The 19,490-nt window shown below is 37.1% G+C and overlaps 1 protein-coding gene across 1 annotated transcript in view; it reads right to left on the bottom strand.

The window, feature by feature from the left end:
- Positions 1–9,784: 9,784 nt before the first annotated feature.
- The window catches only part of poc1a (POC1 centriolar protein A), a 30,555-nt gene continuing 20,849 nt past the window's right edge, over positions 9,785–19,490 (bottom strand). The window contains exons 10-11 of the mRNA XM_008408517.3: positions 17,495–17,767; positions 9,785–11,887 (exon numbers count right to left, since the gene is read on the bottom strand). Of these exons, the coding sequence (XP_008406739.1) occupies positions 11,780–11,887; positions 17,495–17,767 (381 nt within the window). The 3' untranslated portion in view covers positions 9,785–11,779. The remainder of the gene's footprint in view (positions 11,888–17,494; positions 17,768–19,490) is intronic.

The following is a 19,490-nucleotide window of genomic DNA, read 5'->3' as shown; positions in this document are numbered from 1 at the left end:
CAAAACATAATCAAATGATGGTTTTCTGCTCTTTTTGAGCTGTACCTTCAGATTCTGTGTGATTTACCTTACGATCGGGAAAACTAGTTCTATACGTCTCAGCAGGTGGACTTAAAATGATTTTGATCCTTTTCCAGATTCAGATTTTTAGATTTTCAATCAATTTCTGATGGTTAGATACAGACATTTATATTATATTGTCTGTAAATGTTAGCTTAAGGTCTTTATATACAATGTCTTTTTTTTTTAAATTATCAAATTGATTTAAAAAGCCTAACTTTTTAAACCAATTTGAGATATCAGGCTGACTGATATATTGTTTGCATCAAATTAAGTAAAGGCATGGGGAGTTTCTAAAGTCCAAGCTTGAATGTATCATCCTAAATACTGACGAGGGCTGAAATGGAAACAAAAGGAAAAATCAATACAGGTCCAATGTTTGAAGGGTCATGGCTGAACAAGCTACATGAAAAAGGTCCTGCAGTAAATGAACTTCGAACTTTTCCTTAAAAAAATTATTTCAATGTGTCTCCAGCAAACAATTAACATCCTAGACAGTAACTAAAACAATAAAGGTTTAACATTATTGAATGACAAGGAAATGGTGACTTTAGCTTTGATTTTCCATCTAATCTTCTAATCAAACAAAAACAAGTTTAATCCATGGACTTTTTTTTTTTTTTTCTTTTGGGAATACTTCTTGTTGCGTTACTGAAACTGGGAGTGGGAACAAAATCCTGTGTCACACGTCGTTTCCTGCTTATATTATTATTTTTATATATATATTTTTGAAGTCTTGGAAAACACCAAAACCAAATTTTGTACTATTTTATATTATTCAAGTATCTTTAAGAATGCTTTATTTATTTTTTATTTTTTTTACAGAAAAATAAACAAAAAGACGCAAAAAGGGTTTGTAACAAGCAAATTTGTAAATATACATTAGTAACAAGATTTTTTTTTTTTGACAAAACCTCAGATGCAGATATTTGCAGTTTCTCACCTCAGTCATAAGCCATGAGGTCAAAAATGGTCCAGAAAAAACTAAACATATACAGCAAGGTGCAATTGTGCAGACAAAAAACATCCTGCTGACGTTTAAGACCAGCTGGAAACTCCAAAATCATATATATATATATATATATATATATATATATATATATATATATATATATATATATATATATATATATATATATATATATATATATATATATGATTCATTCAGACTGCAAGAAAGAGCGTTTCTAGCAGATAACAGGAAGGCTGAGCGTGTTACATAAAAGCTGATCTGCTTTGTACTTTTCGGCTATTACTTCATCCTGTCACAGAACATCTCAAAGTTAAAGTAAGGACCTATTTCATACAAAAGGAGAATGCTGATTTATTAATGCTACTCACACCAATATCTGATAAGACAGATCTAATGACTTTTGACTTTCATTAAAACGACATTAACACCCTGTTCTACAGTGACTGCTCTCCAACAAGCAAGATGACGTGGCCTCTCTTCCTATAAGAGGCCTAAATAATTAATGAACGCCTGTAGCAGGAAGGCTTGGAAGAGAAGAACCAAAATTAGCAGGATAAATCTTACAAAAGCTGGACAGTATCTTCTAAAAAAAAAAAAATAATAAAAAAAGAAAATATATCCACGGCAGCATACGAATGCCTCAGCTGACATTGTGATGCTGTTCATTTAATTATCCGTCATCCCAACAACTGTTAATTTTTAAAATTTAATCCAGTCTTCCTCATCGGTTCTCTTCATCAGCGCCACTCATGAAAAATATATTATTTTACATTCATACTGGGCGTCACGATGGCGCCATGTAGGATATTCCTCCGTATGTAACAGCTTGGCGGTTTGCCTACTACTCTAAACAAACCATCACTACACATCACCATGGATGACCTAATAAGGCATCAGCAGGTTGTGACAGAGGCAGAGAGGAGGAAAAGAAGAGCGTTTGATTTCCTCACAGCTGCACAGAGGAGGAGTAGGGGGATGCACCAGCTGCAGACAATGGCTCTTTATCCTCTCCAGTGACTTACACACAAACACAAACACACACTCGGACACATGCTTAAACTTTAGGGCTCTTGTGTTTCCACTCCCTTCATGGACAACAACAGGCTCTCTGAGGAAGAGCGTGCGTGTTTTTGTTTTTTTCCACAACTTCACTCCATTACTTAACCAAATTATCGTCATTGATTTACAGAAAAATGAGCATTGCTTGGGTTAAGTTGTTGACATTACAAAAATAATGTCAACAACCCAGTGGGTGACAGTATTCACACGTGTCCTTGTAAACATGAACACAAGCAGCTGTTCCTTTAAGCGCTTTTTGTTTAGTTGTGGCTAGTTCGTAAATAAAGTTTGGTTTACGATAATACTTTTTACTTCAGCTGAATTTAACCGTTTACACTGCAAAACTTAATCTAAAGTATTTTTGTCTAATTTCTAGTTCAAATATTTTGGTACGCTTGAAATAAGAGAAATCTAATTTACAAGTAATTTTTCAGCAAGATATAAGAACTTTGTGTTAAGTCAATAATGTCCTTAATATTTATAAAAAAAATATTTACCAGCCCGACCAACCATATGGTGAAATAATCCACTGGCAGATTATTTCACTTAAATTATGGTAAAAAAAAACATGTCTTAGTATAAATGAAATAATCTGCCAGTGGATTGTTTCACCACATTGTTGGTCAGACTGAGTGATGAGCTTCCTTAGAGGAATAACTTTAAGCAAACTGGCTTATGGTACTGCAATACAATCAGATTCAACTGTTAAATATGTATATTTACATTGCAATAAATAATTGAAACATAAATTAATTTAACTGGATTGATTTGAACTGACCCGATTGGATTATGTTTGATGTTAATTAAATTGTCCTTTTGGTCTGTTCAGTGCCTTAAACCAATATTTACTGTGAACTAATGCTGCATAAACTGAACTAAATGTAATCAAAAAAATATTTTTGATGCTGTATCAGTAGTATCAGGTAATTTCATTCAAATAAAAGTTTTTTTCCCCCCACTAACAGGAGGTGTTTAAGAATACCCTGGCCTTTACATTGATGACCAGATTTTCTGACCTCTGATTGGGTTTTAAATCTGCTTCTTCTAGGCAGGATCCATAAAACATCAGGTGATCTTAAATAATCCAAAATTGTTAACATATCTATTGCATGAATCAGTTTGTTATTAATCACAGCAAACAACAGTCACATTTTTGTTATTCTTAATGTTGATGTTCTCCGTTTTTCTTGTTCTGTCTCGCAGAGAAATACTCCGACAAGTTTAGCTTTCACAGCCCACATGTTTTTAATCGAAGTCTCACCATCAGTCTCTGGCACTTAATTTGCTTTGGTGGGGTAGACCCCCTAAAAGACCACTCAGGTTGTTACACCTGACACCATTTCTTAAAGCCGAAACACATGTGCAATGTATTAAACTTGTATTCTCTGTTTTAATAAATGTCAATAAAAGGAAACATTGTACCGTCTGTACAGCTAATCAGATTTTTTTTGGTCCATCTGGAGTTTTTCCACTCTTGAACAATATTAAACAGACAATTTCTAAAGCAGATAATCAGCTCTAATCTCTGGAAAATTACAGTCAGAGTTCAGGGAAGTCAGCATGACAGCCCAGAGGGATTTAAGTTTTATGTCCTCAACATAAAAAGTACCTGTTCATTAAAACAGCAGATGTAGCTGTAATTCATCCTCGTTTCACAGGATTTGCTGTACTTTATCCTGTATAAATCAGTGCGGTTAATCAAATAATGAATCTTCCTTCTAACCATCTCTGCAGACCAGATTTCCTTTTGGTCTGTGGTCTCTTTAAAGCAGCAGACTGTGGTTTAAACCCACTCACCTTGGTGACAGAACGAGGGGCCACCCGTCTCCCACACAAACGCTGGCATTTCCTCCTCTGTTTCCTTTACCCTCAAACATCACGTCCTCAGCACATAAAACAGCCTTAGAAACATGTCACATATCTGCTCTTTAATTTCAGACTTTTAATAAATCCGACATAAACAACCACTGACGCCAGAATAAAAAAAACAAAACATTGCGACTTCTGTTAAAGGTTTAGCAGTAATCTAGTGACTAATTCAAGTTACCTTAAATACAAAACAAATATATTTTTTATGTGCAAAAACTACATAATTGAGTCATTCTTTTAAAATACATTTGCATCATTTTATGTGTCCTGAAAAGCTTAAAATTATTTGTTCTTTTAATTATATCTCACTTTCCCAAAGTTTAAACTTTTATAAAAATGCATTATTTCTACCCAACAGTGAAAAAATTCAATGTACTGCAGTATCCAATAACATATTTTGTTTAAATTATGTAAGTTAAAGAAGTGTCTAGTACATATATATATATATATATATATATATATATATATATATATATATATATATATATATATATATATATATATATATATATATATATATACTGCTCAAAAAAATAAAGGGAACACTTCAGTGTTCACTTAAATGTTAAAGTGTTCCCTTTATTTTTTTGAGCAGTGTATATATATATAGTTTAAATAAATAAAATTAAGAAGAAAAATAATTATATGTACATGTATGTGTATTTACATCCATTTGTTTTATAAATAAAGACAAAGACAAAAAAAGGAGGCAATTTGTGGCTGTACAAATATTTAGTTTTACAGGAGACTACCTGACTGCTCTGGCTGTAACGTGTTCATTGTGTTCATCAGAGAGAAAGCCAGGGGGAACAAACTGTCTGTAGTGCTGACCTAAAGGTAAAAGCCTAAACAGTTTGTGTCCAGGATGTGTGGGGTCTGCGCTGGTTTTAGCTGCCCTTTTCTCAAACCTTGACTTATAGAAGCCCTGGATGGAGGAAAGGTCAGCTCTGATCTGATCCTCTCAGCAGATCAGGAACGTCATATAAATATTTAAAAAAAGTCTATTTTACATAATTTAAACTCTATATCATTGTGGTAAAAGCCCACATTTTACAAAGTAATAAAAAAAGCACACCCCTGTCAGACTCTAAGCTCAGCGATATCACAGAAAACTACAGATCAAAACGAAGAGCAGCAACAGTGAAATAAAATATATTGGCCAAGAGCAGCACAGGCCTTAAGCTGGGTTTGAATGAGGTGAATGAACCAATCTGTCAACAGAAACGTTAACCGAGGAAATCCACCATAAAAATGAGTCACCAAACATGCCCTAAAAATCCCTCTGCTGCTCTCAGATTGGATTATCTACAAAAAAACACATTTAAAGTATTTGTTCACAGCTTGCAAGAGTAATTAATCAATCGCAGCACCAACACGACAAACACATCGACTCTCTTCACTGGGCATTGAGGTCTTTTGTATAAAGCAATGATAACCCTGCCTAGTGTATCTAATCCCCATGCAGAACAAACACACTGTACCTACATAGGCAGGGTAGTAAACCCACTGAGGTGACTCATCGTATGTTAACTCAGTCTTCACCTCCCCATCTTTCTCTCTTTCATACTCTGGCACATAAACTGCAAACCTCGCCCCATTATATCACAGTGAAAGCTCAAAGTCAGGACCATAAAGACAGATGGTCAAAGGTGGTCAAATCACACTTTAACGAGCTGATCTACCTCCGTCTCTTTCTCTTTCCTTCCCGATGCCCGAGCTCAGCTCAACCGAGAAATGCGGCGGAACAGCCCGTCGACACATCACTGCTGAAAACGAATAAGAAGAAGGCTTTTCTATAGCTTTCGGTTTGATTTAATCTAAATTTAAATACAGCCAGATAACAGAGACGAGGAAGATGGGAAAATTGGGAGTGAAAGGAAGTCGAAAAAAGAAGCCGTGCAGAGTCCTGGCTCTCGGTGACGGACATGTTTATTTGGGCTGCATGGCTGCTGTTGTGAGCTGGATGTTTATAACCAGCGTCAATAAGTGGTTAATACGTCCAAGAACAATAAACAACTTGCAAATGTTTAAGGGGTTTCTTTTTCTGGTGCCCTTTTATTATATATTCACGTCATTTCTGAAACTGTGACACAGCCCAGCTATAAAATAAAACATTAAAACAGACATGAGAAACGTCAACATTTGTGCTTCAGTATTTGACTTGAATGTCTGGACGTTTTTCTGCACACGTGTTTCTGCTCACTTTGTTACACAACATCAGGTTTTTAAAGGCAGTCAAAAGGACTGGTGTATGTATTTCTGGGCTTTGTTTTTATTTATGAGTGTTGTCAGGAAATCAGTAAATGGACCGATAGATCAGGGTCTCATCCTCAGTTCTTCAGGTGCTTTTATGGTCTCGTAAAGAAGAGACGAGCCAAAATGTGAACCTGTCTACTTACAGGAGAGTTCATGATCTGAATCCTATGTTGACGAGAGATGGGTCACAATAGAAAGAACGAGATTTCAGATACAATAAAAAAAAAGAGCTTCCTCCATCGGATGAGAAGCACAGAGTGCTGAGAGACAAAGTTGAGATGTTTAGGTTTTTTATGTTAGTCCACAATTTATGTATTATATTTTTGCCTCACTTGGAAGGCTAATTTTTAATTTCACTTGAGTAAAAATATGTTACAGTAGTATTTTTGAGTAACCTCTGGTTATTACTTATAGTGGGCGACATCTGCCATCATTTAGGCCTTTTCAATAATGATGGGGAGATCATTCCAACAGGACTCTATTTTCAGAGACTGACCTGAAATTATTTTGAAGCACTGAAAAAAACACACAGTGAAGCCCAACATTATTCATATGCTGACAGCTTTAGACTTAAAAATATTTTTATTCAACCGCTGGAAACACATGTCTGCCCTCTCTGACCCTGTCAGGCAAAGCGAGTAAAGACAAAGTTTCTTTTACAGAATGTAATGAAAGGAAAAAATATTTAAAAAGACACGTTTCTTATTTTATTGACACATTTAGCTCTCAAAATGTAAAAAAAAAACTTTGACATTAAAGTTATGAAGCTCCTCCTCAGGTTTCTGCATGCTGCTGTGTTGCCTCAGCAAATGTTCAGATTATCACTGTAATTTTTTTTTTTTTAAATATCGACTTGTATAAACCAAAAAGATGAATGATTTTCTGACGATAAAAATAAATGGTCAGAGTACGGTATCAGAAAAACATTCTGCCTGAAAACATGTAAGCTTATACTCTCCCTGACTCTGAAAATTAGTAATAAACATTTTCTTTTATCTAGTTAATTTGTAAACTTCTGTCCCGACCTTGGAGTGGGCTTTGAATTTATTACTTTCTTGTATCTAAAACCGTAACGTCCAGAGTCATAATGTTAGATTTGTGTTTATGTAAGTCAGTGACCTCATTGTGCACACGGCACAAAAACCTGTGAACCTTGCAGACGCGGTTCATTGTTGGTCGTCTTAAATTATGGGTGTGTGTCGGAAGTTTAGAGATCCAGGTGAGGTTTGGGTGAGGCGAGGCTTTAAGAGGGGGGCTGGTGCTTCCTGACTTATCACCAGGTTTGCTTTATGGGCTTGGTCGCTGTGAAGCAGGTCATTATTTTAAACACTTAGCACACCTTCACACACCTTCAAGTGTGCGTAACCTAGTTTCGTGTTTGTTGCTTTGGCAGTGGCAGCACGTAACTTTAGAGCATTCATGGTACTTCACATTATTATGACTGTAGCTAGAAACTGTGGCTCTAGTAGTAGGACAGAAGAGTCCAGCCCCTTTAGGGCTGGACTTAAAAGACGGTTTTGAATCAGAAGCTGCAGCGTGGGCTTGAAGAGCAGAGCGCCAAACCTCAGCTTTCAAGCAGGGCCCAGTTTCAAAGGGGGGGAACGTAGGAGAAGCATGGGGGTAGTAAAAGCAAGAAGGAAAAGGGGTGGAGAAAGAGACGAGGATAAAGGGGAGGTTTGATCACAGAAGGACAAAGACTCCAGTTTCTATAAGTTACTATGAACCAGTAACACAGCTGCTTTGCTTTCATGTCTTTTCAAGATGTAGATCTTGTGTAACTGGAAGGCAAGTCAATGTGTAGGGCAAACGCTGCACTGAGGGAATTAGTATTTACAAGACATTAGTGGGACTGCACAAAGTTGATCGAAAACCCTCAAACCTTTAAACTGATCCAAGAGCAAACACCCAGAAGGAAATCTGATACCGGAGAGATGTCAGAGGGACAGAAGGGGTTAAATGTTTAACCTCTCAGAAAAAAAATACCACTAATAACATTTCTTATCTGTTCAGTTCATAAAGAGGTGAAACTATTCTGACATTTATGAAAATTAGCATAATCTTAAAAGAAAAAGTCTAAAAAACAGTTTTAGAACCAAAAAATCATGAACAAGCTATTCTTTAAATATCATCCTCAACGTTCTGCTTTAAAATCAAACCTAAGACATTAAAGGCTCCCATGAGATTGGAGAACATCTGTCTACTAATCATAACAGGAAGGAAACATAACCCAGTTTTAAAACTGAAGGCCGGTGGTCTTCATGTTGCTCCTCTTCCTCTAATAACCTCTGAAGCCTTCACTTCACCGATCTCAGGAATAAATTGATCACAGGAAACCTTTTTTGAATAATTCTGCCACACTGGATTTCATTTAGGGAAGTCATCTGAACACAAACACATGCCACACTAGATTTTATCAGAAGAAATAAAACTTCACTTCAGATACTGTATGCCCTATTTGTCTTGTCAAGAGTTTGACCTCAAATCCCCACAAAAGTTTTAAAGTTTGTTGTTGTAATGGAACAAAATGTCATAAAGGTTAAAGTGCAAGGCACATCATTGTCCATTTACAAAACTACAAAGGAAATGATCACTCAGTATTAGCTGCTAATGAAACAATTATCTTATAGTTTTAGGAAGAGACGGCTTGAACTATTTTCTAAATGTTATATTCAACACTATCCCCACTAAGTGGTGTGTTTCATAACAAAATGCAATTGAGTTTTATATGATACATGTATTCAGGAATGTTTTTACTCAATATTTGAAGTACTGGAGAAAAAAAAAACGTCTTTAAACTTGTAAAAATGTTTCTTTGAATTCTGGGCTGTTCTTCGTTATTCCACTTGCGTTCTTCAGAAATTAGTCACAAGGCAGAGAACATGAAACACTTATTTCATACATCAATTTAACCACAACTTCCCTTTCTGTTATTAGCAAGGATTACAAAATGTACACTTCAGTGTTTTAGCCAGTTCAAAGTACAAGACCAAAGCCGGTTTGACATGTGATTCTAAGAATACACCCTGGCCGAATAACGCGGATAGGTTGTTGATAAATCATCCAGCAGCGGTCTGGGTGTTATCTCTATTGCATAAGACGGTCAGAGTATAACATAATGTTCGAGGAAGAACAATAAAAAGGAGAGAATGAGTGCAAAGACCTGACACACTGAACTAGAAAAGCACTAAAACACACACACACACACAAGGAGGCCAAAAGCAGCTTCAGCTACAGCACACCAGTGAAAATATATCCAGATGTTCTCCTCATAGGATAACCAACCCCCTCCTACACACACACACACACACACACACACACACACACACACACGTGGCCACACATGGGCTACATAAAGCAACAGCCTTCCCCACAATTTTTTTTTCTCTCACCCACAGACACAACCAAGCAGCTACATTGGTACGTGTGTGAAAGCTACATCACACAATGCATCTTGTAGAGACATAAGTGCTAAAAAACGAAATATTATCCCAATTTCTTTACAGCACCAGACAAATACTATTTAAAATCTTAGAAGGAGGCGTGTTGGAAGATGAATAAGACACAGAGTTGAGGTTAATGAGCGACAATCTGGCTTTAATTATGGAAGAAGAAAAAAATTGACATTACAGTTTAAAATGAACAAGAATCAATACTTAGAAACTCACGCAAATTATTGGGGGCTTTAGTAGAACTGTGTCAGCCGATAAAATATAAACTAAAATCTTAGGAGGAGAAATCAGAAAAGTTTGTCTCAAAATCTAAAATAACTCGACCTTTGAATGACGTTTCTCACTTAACCCATAATCTCCTCGCTCTCATGATTTAAATTGAAACCTGGTCCTTGTAGAGGCATCCATATGAGAGAACTCAAACTCAAACACACACACACACACACGCACAAAAGTTATTGAGCTTTCTCTTTCAGCCCCCTCCAGCCAGAGCTCCTGGCAGACCGTCTGGTTGAGGCCCATAGCAAAGGGAGCTGTTTTCTCTGGCTGGAGAGCATTTTGTGTGTGTGTGTGTGTGTGTGTGAGTCCGCGGGCCCCAGACAGGAAGGAAGAGAGTGGGCCCGGCAGCACAGCTCCAGAATTCCGGTTTTGTTTTCTTCTTTTTCCATCAGTGCAGAGGCAGCGTCGGGTCTTAAAGGAACAGTTGTTAATATTTTCTTCGTGTCGTTCTCACACATCTGATTCCCCACCCGCCTCCCTTCCACTCATCCTGACTCACCAAACAACTGCACATTATTACCTTGTGAAAAAAATAAGAAATAAATAAAAATAAGATGGGTTGTTCAAGCTTAGCTCAGAGAATGCCGTCACTTTGTGACCAAAAATTTAGCTTTCGCTCATTTTCATTGACGCTTCTAATAATAAAATTACTGCTGTGGGTGTAAAACATAAGGATTTTTGGATTCAAACACACCTTTAGTGTCTTTCTGTGCTTTGCAAAAGATAATTCGGCAGATTCTGGCAAAGCAAGGGTTGGAAATTACTCGCTGGGATCACCTGATGACACAGCTCACAGCTCATGATCTTAACTTCTCTTCTAGGGACAATTAAAGCGGGAAAGTCATCCTCCGTCCGGTAATTGTTGCAGCTCAGAGGACCGCAGCAGTAAAAAGTAACCCATGACTTCATTAATCTGGTTCAGAAGACACATTTTCTTTGACTCAGCACACAAACAGCCCTCACTGTTACGAAACAGAACCTCCTAATTAAGGCTGAGGGTGTAAAACATTTATTTAGAGAAGAAACAAAAACAATTACTTCAGAGAATAAATGGTTGAGGCACAGAAAGACAGACAATAAAATAAAATTAGATTAGGTTTTCTGAAGAAAAGTCCAACTTTAAAGCAATTAAAACATTTTCTGACCGTCAACAATTCTGAACAGAAAAGGAACAAATTCTTTAATTTGTCCAGGATTTTTCCTACCCCGTCTGTAACGCTTAAGCCCAAAACCAAGAAAATTTAAATGTAAACAAAAGTTTAAAGGAGCTTCCCAAAAATACATCAAGGCCTCCAGTATCTTGTAACTGTTATTATTTTTTTCTTTACGACGGTAAAGAAAGGCACTGCGTTGTCTCTTTAATTGTTGCTACGTTTAATTATTTACCAAGTTGCCATAATGGCTTAATTCTTTCTATGCATGCATGTTGTGACGGACGTTTGAGCATTTAATCACAGTCTTCGCTTGGCAAATTGAAATGCAAACGCTAAAGAGAATCATAAAGGTTGACTGCAGGCAGCCGTTCTGCGCACACACACACGCACACACATTATATGCACGTATAGACGGGGACAAGGCCTTTGTCAGCAGAAAACAGTCTGCACACTCAGCACTGCTGTGGAGGAACTTCTCTAATATTCAACTCGTTCACCTCTGATATCTGTGTGTGAAATAACCTGTGCATCAGCAGGAAAGCTCAGAAAGCATTTGTTTGGTTATGCAGCTTGTTTGACTGCATTTGTACGCTGACGGTTTTTTTTGCGTTGCCTTTGCAGCATCAGCTTAAGTCTCTCTTTTTTTTTTGTCATCAACAGAGTTGATTTGGCCACCTTCTTCATTCGTCTCGATTTTGGAGATGCAGTCCAATCTCCATCTGGTTCTCCAAACACTCCTTGAGCTTGTCCTCCGTCAGCGTCAGCCGCTGCTCCAGGATCGAAACCGTCTGGGTGGAGAAAGACGGGGACCAGAGAGGGCACAGATGGATGTTAGAGAGGGGCTGCGCAGAATCAGAGTGAGGGTAATGACTCTATAATGGTAATGCAGACACATGTTCGAAACATGTATCTGCATAACAGCTGGATCATCTAGCACTTCTAGATGATCCAGTTGTTTTTTGTTTTTTTAAATCTCCTGCTTGAGATGGCAATGCAAGAGTCTCTGTTGTCGGTATGCAGCTCATCTTGTTTTGCACACAGACGACACAAGAAAGTCGTTTCCCGATCCAGGGCCGACATGTGTGGGTAGTGAGATCACAGTACAACATACTTTTCCTCTGAGCATCATCCAACACAGACAGCATTTGTTGTGTATTTGTGCTTCTGCATTTCAGCACAGGGCTATCTGAACCTGTTTATCAAAGGAGCCACCAGGTCCTACTTGCAGAGAAGACAGTATCTAGTGAAGCAGAGTCCTGGTTTTAAGTCCTTTCAACATTTACTTACATTTTTTAGATTTTAAAAGACATAAAGTGGTGGTATTATGCATTTTCCAGGCACATAATGCCATTTTGTAGCTCAGTTAAATAGCCATCTTACCTTCAGTTGTTATAAAAATGCTGTACATATCAAACATGATTTAAAAAAAAAAAAGAATTGAGACGTCACAATTTGATGATTTGAAATTTTCCCTCCGTCTCTTTAAAAGTAATAGATCGTATGATAATCTAAGCAAATGCATCGTTCCACCAGGTGTTTGCTAATTGCTGCTGTCGATAGTCTGGAGGAGCTGAGTGGGAGAGTCGTAGGGGAGGGATGCTCCCCAGTACAAATTAATATGATCACATCATGATTTTGTGATATGTAGACAAATCTCCAGTTGCTGGAGAGTTGTCTGAGACCTTATCTTGGCGTCATGTCAATTCAGTTGTACATCTGACTATGGATGGATGCTTTTGTTTAGTTTATGCAAAATTCAGGCACTACTGTTTGAATGTTGTGCATTCTGAGAGGATTCAGCATACTTAAGTTGTAAGAAGAGGTCATTTGAGATCTGTTGCCTCGGAGTCATCTCAAACGAGTCAGTCTATTGTTCTCTAAACTCAAAAAGACATTTTTGTCCTCTGCTTTTCAGTAAGCTGCCTTCACCATCAACCATCAACTAGAGTACAGGTTTAATAAAAACTTAGTAAAAAGATGATACAGTTAGCTTAACTCTCTCTAGTCATACCTTTTCCATTTTTGACATACAGCAACTTATTTTCTGAGCCAACGTTGCCTTTTGGTGAACACTGTGGTAAATTTAACCAGACAAATGAAGATGTTCAGGTTTGGCGCAACAGAAACATCCAAGTATGTCAGCATGTCTTGACCTGAAAATCTTCAATATGTTATTTCCTGCGCCAGCTAGAGTAATTTAGACATTCCTCATTTCTGGAAAGCGGCAAAGATGAGTCACTTCCTATGCAATTACCAAGCAGCCGAGTGGGGAGAAACACAACAACAAAAATCTTGTTTCATGACTAAATATTTAGCCACAACATAGTGTAGTAATCCTCGCCTTTTCAAGACATTAATGGCATCAAATCCCATGCTATTAAATTTGCCTCATTTTGTTTCTCTGTTCTTTAGAGATGCCATACCAGGTTTCCATAATGATTACACTAATTTATAGGTAGGTTTCAGGAAAACAATAATATAGGGGTTTTCCACTAAATCAATTCCAGTAGCAGATGTTACAGCTGGTTCCCAACTGGTTTCATAAAGTTAGTTAGGAATTGGTTTTGTTTCCACACCCAGAGGGCATTAATATGTCATTATGTAACTTGAGACATGTCTTTCAGTGAATGTGTGATCTGGCCTCTGTATTCTAAATTTCTGTCAAAAATAACAGTGCAGAAGAAGAGTTCATCACCATGAAATGTCCTGTTTCTATAGCCTCAAATCTGTGTTATTTAATAAATTACATAGACAAGATTAGGTTAAGATTGGAAATATTTTAATCTCTTTAAAAGAGAAAACAGCAACATTAGCTGGTGATTTGTTTTTATAATTGAAGCTGGAAATAACAATTAGAAGTGCTCCATCAAGCCAGTGCAAGAAACCCATTGGTTTTTATAAATAAGTTATAGATCATCTGGGTAAAAATGTACAAACAATGTAGTCCCTTACAGTGATCTCTAAGAGGACTTTATAGTGACATTTTCAGTTTCTATGTTTAGCTGAAAAAGTAACTTTCAAAACAGAAACATTGCTGAAATTTACACCTAAGTTGCATTGAATAACAAAAACATTGTTGAGATACTGACTGTCTATGACTCAGGCTTACATAGAAATCAATATTTTAAATATTGCATCTTTGCATTCCTTTGTAATTGCAATATTGCGAATCACAGCAGTGATAAAAAAGTTGATACATTGTGCAGCCCTGGATGGAATTAACATGTAATAAAGATCTCAGAAAACAATGTTGCTGAAACCAAAATATGATCAAACAATGCAACATTACCACAACAGAGCAATGGCTTCAACTTCGAGTGGGCGAGAGATGTTTTCATTCGGTTTGTTCAAAAAGATAACATCTCCTGTTACTTCACCTTTTTTTTTTTTTTTTTTTTTTAACTTTCTTTCACTCTGCCTGTCTCCATTTTCAGGATCAATACCAGCCTGTTCATCTCCCCGACCTGCTGCAGCTCTCCATTCCCCAACACAGCCAGGGATTGGTGTCTGTGTCTGCGACTCTGGATCTGCACGTGTCCCCGGGGCACCAGCAACAATATACAGCCCTATGGTTTTCATCTGGAGTGGAAACCAAATCTTTACGCTCCTAAAAATAGAGTGTGCTGTTGCCCTCAGCATTACTGCCCTCTGTTAGAAAGTCGAATAACTTTGGGATGACGAAAGTTACAATAGTCTGAAAGTCAGAGTAAAGAAATCTGGTAATGGTGATACATGAGGGGAGAGCAACCCTTTCATCTGGATGTGGCAAGATGAGAGCATCACACGTCAAAACGAAGAGATAAAAAAAAAAGAATAAAGAGAACAAAACTGAGAAACAAATATAAAAAGTTTGATTCTGATCAACCAAAGAAAAAAAAAAGAAGCCTCTTAATGATCTAAGTAGTTTTGGCCTGGAGCTCAGAGTTGAAGAAAAAGAAGCGATCACATGTCTCACCTTTTTATGAAATGTTTGTTTACTAGCAAAAGATGCATGTCTAAATCCAAATAAATAAGTCTGTTAGGACCATCAAAAATTCACTTATGAAAGAAAAAAAACAAGGATGTAATTACATGGTAACAAATTTGGGTCCTAATCTTTTTTTTTTTAAGATGACCAAACTAAATTTCAACTCCTCATGGCTGCTTAATATCAGCAGCACAGTGACATGGATTCCCCATATGAGTTTGTCAACAAGTCTGCTAGGTGGAAATAGTTTAGAGAAGTTGTTAAAAATAACAAAACTTTGAGGCAAGTGGCCAATTTTGCTGATCTAATGAGTCTGTTTTTTTGTCCAAACTAATTCATAAGAGTGAACCGGCTGCTGCAGATCCAAGTTTGTTGCCCTCATGTGAGCTCCTCTATGCATTTTGCTCAGATATCTGTCACTGTCTGGGAGACCACAGCTAATCAACTCAAAGATGTTTGTGATGTTCATGAAGCAGGAGAAAAACATTATTAATTTCTATTTGCAAACTCCAATGAAACCCAATTATCAAGGTTTCATTTCAAAACATTGCTTGAACGTGATTAAATTTGACTAAAACTTCGGCAACTGCTTGGCATTTAGAAAAACCCAATATAATAGAAAAATGCCAGTTTGTTGAAAACTGTATCTGTATTTGCTGAGTCAGAGAAATGTTTACAAAGTCAAGGCAAGGATATGAAAGTATCAAAGTTTCAGCGAGTTAAATTTGAGACTTTGTTATTGAGACGGTTTACCACATCGTGATTTTTGTCGATTTTCAATTACAGATCACTTCCTCCTACATTACCTGTTTGCTAATCCTGCTTAAGTCCATTTTAACACAGTTAAGAGTTGAGTCTAAGACCTATGCGCATTATTTAAAACAGAGTCATGAACTATTAATAACTTATACTGTGTTTCTCAGCTCTGACATGAGGGTCTGATGCCCTTATACACAGATTAATAAACTTACTTTTTACTAAGTCTACAGTAGGAGTGTAACTATTGAACGAGATCTTGTGACATCAAAACATTACATTGTTTCTCGTTAAGGTAACTGTGATTTTTCAAGCAATAGACAGTCATAGGCAGCCCAGTTCAATGTTTCTAAGACTGGTTCTCAACGACGTAATGAGAAACATTGTTGTGATGAAGTGGTGAAAGCAAAATGTTGGCGAGAGGAGGAGCTTCTTAAGGAGACAGAAGGCATTTTAAGTCATCAAATTACAGTCAAATCACTTTTAAGCTATGCTTGATACAGCATTTTTTTGAAATGGCACTATGTGACTGGAAAATACTTAATATAACTTTAAAAACCAAAAAATAAGGTAGTTCCAGAAGTTTGAGAAAAAAAGACCCAAGTGGATAAATTCACCATAAATTGGCTTCCTTTAATAAATATCAACAACCACACACATTTAGGGCACAACTAAATTAAAACCAATGGAAAATCTCCACATACAGAGGACTCACCATCTAGAAAAAGAAAAGTCACTGGTGAATTAAATAAAAGATATTTAAGGATTAACCTTGGTGGGTGGCTTGTCCCTTATCAGTAGGAAGCTATTATTATTGAACCATGGAGGGCAAAGTAATAAAAACCTGCAGCAAAAAAATCAAATCAAAATCAGGACTTGCAAAGAGGTGCGAGGCCAAAGCAAGAGCAGAGCTTTATTACCATTAATCTGGTAAACCAGCTTCAACTATTACTTTTTAAAAATTATGTTGACAAAATCCTGAAATCTGTCGTGTCCTTCGATGTTTAGAGCAAGAGTCTAAAATGTCCTCCGTCTCTTATTCGTTGTTTTTAGTGATCGCCCGTCACTAAAAAACCACTCATGAATGTAACAAAAAACTGTGTGGTGCTTAAAAGAACACAAATTGATAAGAAGCAGAGCTTTTAGGGTTTAAAGTGGTTGCTGTCCTTTTCTGTTTTGTTCGATAATCTATTTTTAGTGCTGCAGGCTCAGGCTTCACACTGTGCCTTGCCTTCACCAGACGCTCACACTGAGTGGAGGCTAACTAGACACACCGGCACAGTGAGTCAGTGCAGAAAAAACAAAAAGATTTCTGTGTGAAGTGAGGTGAGTTAGCAATTATGGGACTATTATAAAGGGAAGATTACAGAGACCTTAACGGACGCCAGCTTGGGGTGGAGCAAAAAGTAAAAGAAGAAATGTATATTTCGGTTTTTTTTTTGTTTTGTTTTTTTCCTAGCTTAGTTTTTCTAAAGGCAGCTATATTACATGTAATTTAACCAGTGATGCTTCCCTTTGAAATGTTGCTATAAGTTTAAGAAATAAAACCTTATCTGTCAGAGTTGCTGAACCGTCTCTGAGCAGAGTTTTTTAGATATTTTTCTTCTTAGGCAACTTGGTGTGAGGCACAACCACATGTTTGTCATTACAGATCAGCACATCTTCTGCTTACCTGAGTGAGAACGTCCAGTTGACCTATGATGTGCTCGAGGGTGTTGGCTAAACTGGAGGGAACCCTTCCATCCGAAACATCGGACAGGCCTTTATCCTGGTGTGCAGGTCGTTGTGAACCCTGAGTCTGCTGGGTGGAGGGTGAACCGGTGGCGGCGTCTCTGTGGGCATGGGAGTGAGACCCTCGACTGTGGCCATCACTATGGCCGAAACTAAGAGTGCGAGCCGTAGTTTGGGTGTTAGGTCTGTTGAGGTGCTCTGCTCTTTCGAAGGTCTGGGAAAAAAAGCAACAGGACAGAAGTTGGACAGTAGCTGGATTTGATTATGACAGGAAAACTATAAACGGGGAATTCACCACACAGTCAGCTGGTGACAGGAACTGACTGACAGCAAAAATTTGACTCATCAGTAAGTGAATCCACAACAACTAAAAGACCTATGTGTGCTAGCAATGCCAGGCAATTGCTGTAAACATCAAAAATAAGAAACTAAGTTAACCATTTATATTAGTTTTTTAATGTTAAAAAACTAATATAAAACTTCTTCTGACTTATTTTCATTTTTAAATTAAGTGATCATTTAATAATTATCATTATTTCATTTAATTTTTAAATTAAGTCAGAAGAATGTGCAACAGGCTAATATATAGGAAACTAAGAAGGTACATGTGTTACTGATACATGCAGCAAATTAATTCAGATTACATAAAAAAAAAAAACATTTTACTTTTGAGCCTCAGAAAACAACAGAAAGGCTGAACAGATTACAGATAATTTTTTTTTATTGTTTTGAGTTTTCAACTTCTATTGGCCATAAGCATTTTGGAGATAAAACTTTTACAACTTTTGACCACTGTAAATGGTAAATGAACTGAACTTGTATAGCGCTTTTCCAATCATTTTTGATCACTCAAAGCGCTTTACACTAGAGTCACAATCACCCATTCGCCATTCGCACTTATAAATTTATACACCGATATGCAGATCGGTAGGCAATTTGGGGTTAAGTACCTTGCCCAAGGGCACATTGACACATGGCAGGAGGAAGCTGGAATCGAACCTACGACCTTCCGATTGCAAGACGACTACTCTATCCACACAGACACAGTCGCCCACTGCATAGTTAAATACAGCAGTGCCAAAAAATAAATGACAAATTTACAGATTTTTTTAGGCTCAAAGGTCACCCAGACCCCATGAAGCTTTCTTTGTTACTGTGATCTAACAGACTTTCCTAAAGAAGACAGTTTCCATTATGTTGGAATGTGTGGGATTTTCAGAAGCCTTTATTTCTTTATTGGCTTCCCTCTATTCATGTTGATTAGAAATATATTCAAACTCTATCCATGATGATATTCAAACTCTCTTCACTGTGAACAGTGAAAATGTTTTCCAGCTTTTTTTGGCAGCTTTGGGTTTACTCCAGAAAATCTCAACTAAAGTCTTCTCATGTGACGACATCAGTTTGGGTGAGATGGCAGAAAGTTGGTGCTACAAAAAGGATCATTATCCCATCCCACAATAAAACTGATTCCTTATAGTCTTCCAAAAGCTCAGAGTTAAATGATTTTTTTTCTAAAGGAAAAGACCTAAACCAGGCATGTGCCAACCAGTTTAAATGTACCAGAAAGAGTGATTAAAAAAACCCAGTCAGAATTGTCCCAACCGCTTTGTTCATGTAGAAATGTTGCCTGGCTTCATTGTGTTCTGCTCTTAATTGTGTCCAAATGTTTTAACACTTAAGATGTAAAACAATTTAAATGTAATGCACCATCACTGAACAGAAAATGGACAGAAAAACTATGAAGCAAATTATATAAAAAAAAAGAATAAAATTATGGAAAATTACAAACAAAGGCCAAAGTTAGAAGTTGTTGACTCTTGCTTCAGCATATGCACACACACACACACACACACACACACACACACACACACACACACACACACACACACACACACACACACACACACGCACGCAAAGAGTCAGTTTTCCTATGT

The sequence above is a fragment of the Poecilia reticulata genome, chromosome 5 (genome assembly GCF_904066995.2).
Source record: "Poecilia reticulata chromosome 5, P_reticulata-male-v2, whole genome shotgun sequence".
Taxonomy (NCBI): Eukaryota; Metazoa; Chordata; class Actinopteri; order Cyprinodontiformes; family Poeciliidae; genus Poecilia; species Poecilia reticulata.
The sequence above is the reverse complement of the archived record's forward strand: the minus strand, read 5'-3'. Positions and strand labels throughout refer to the sequence as shown.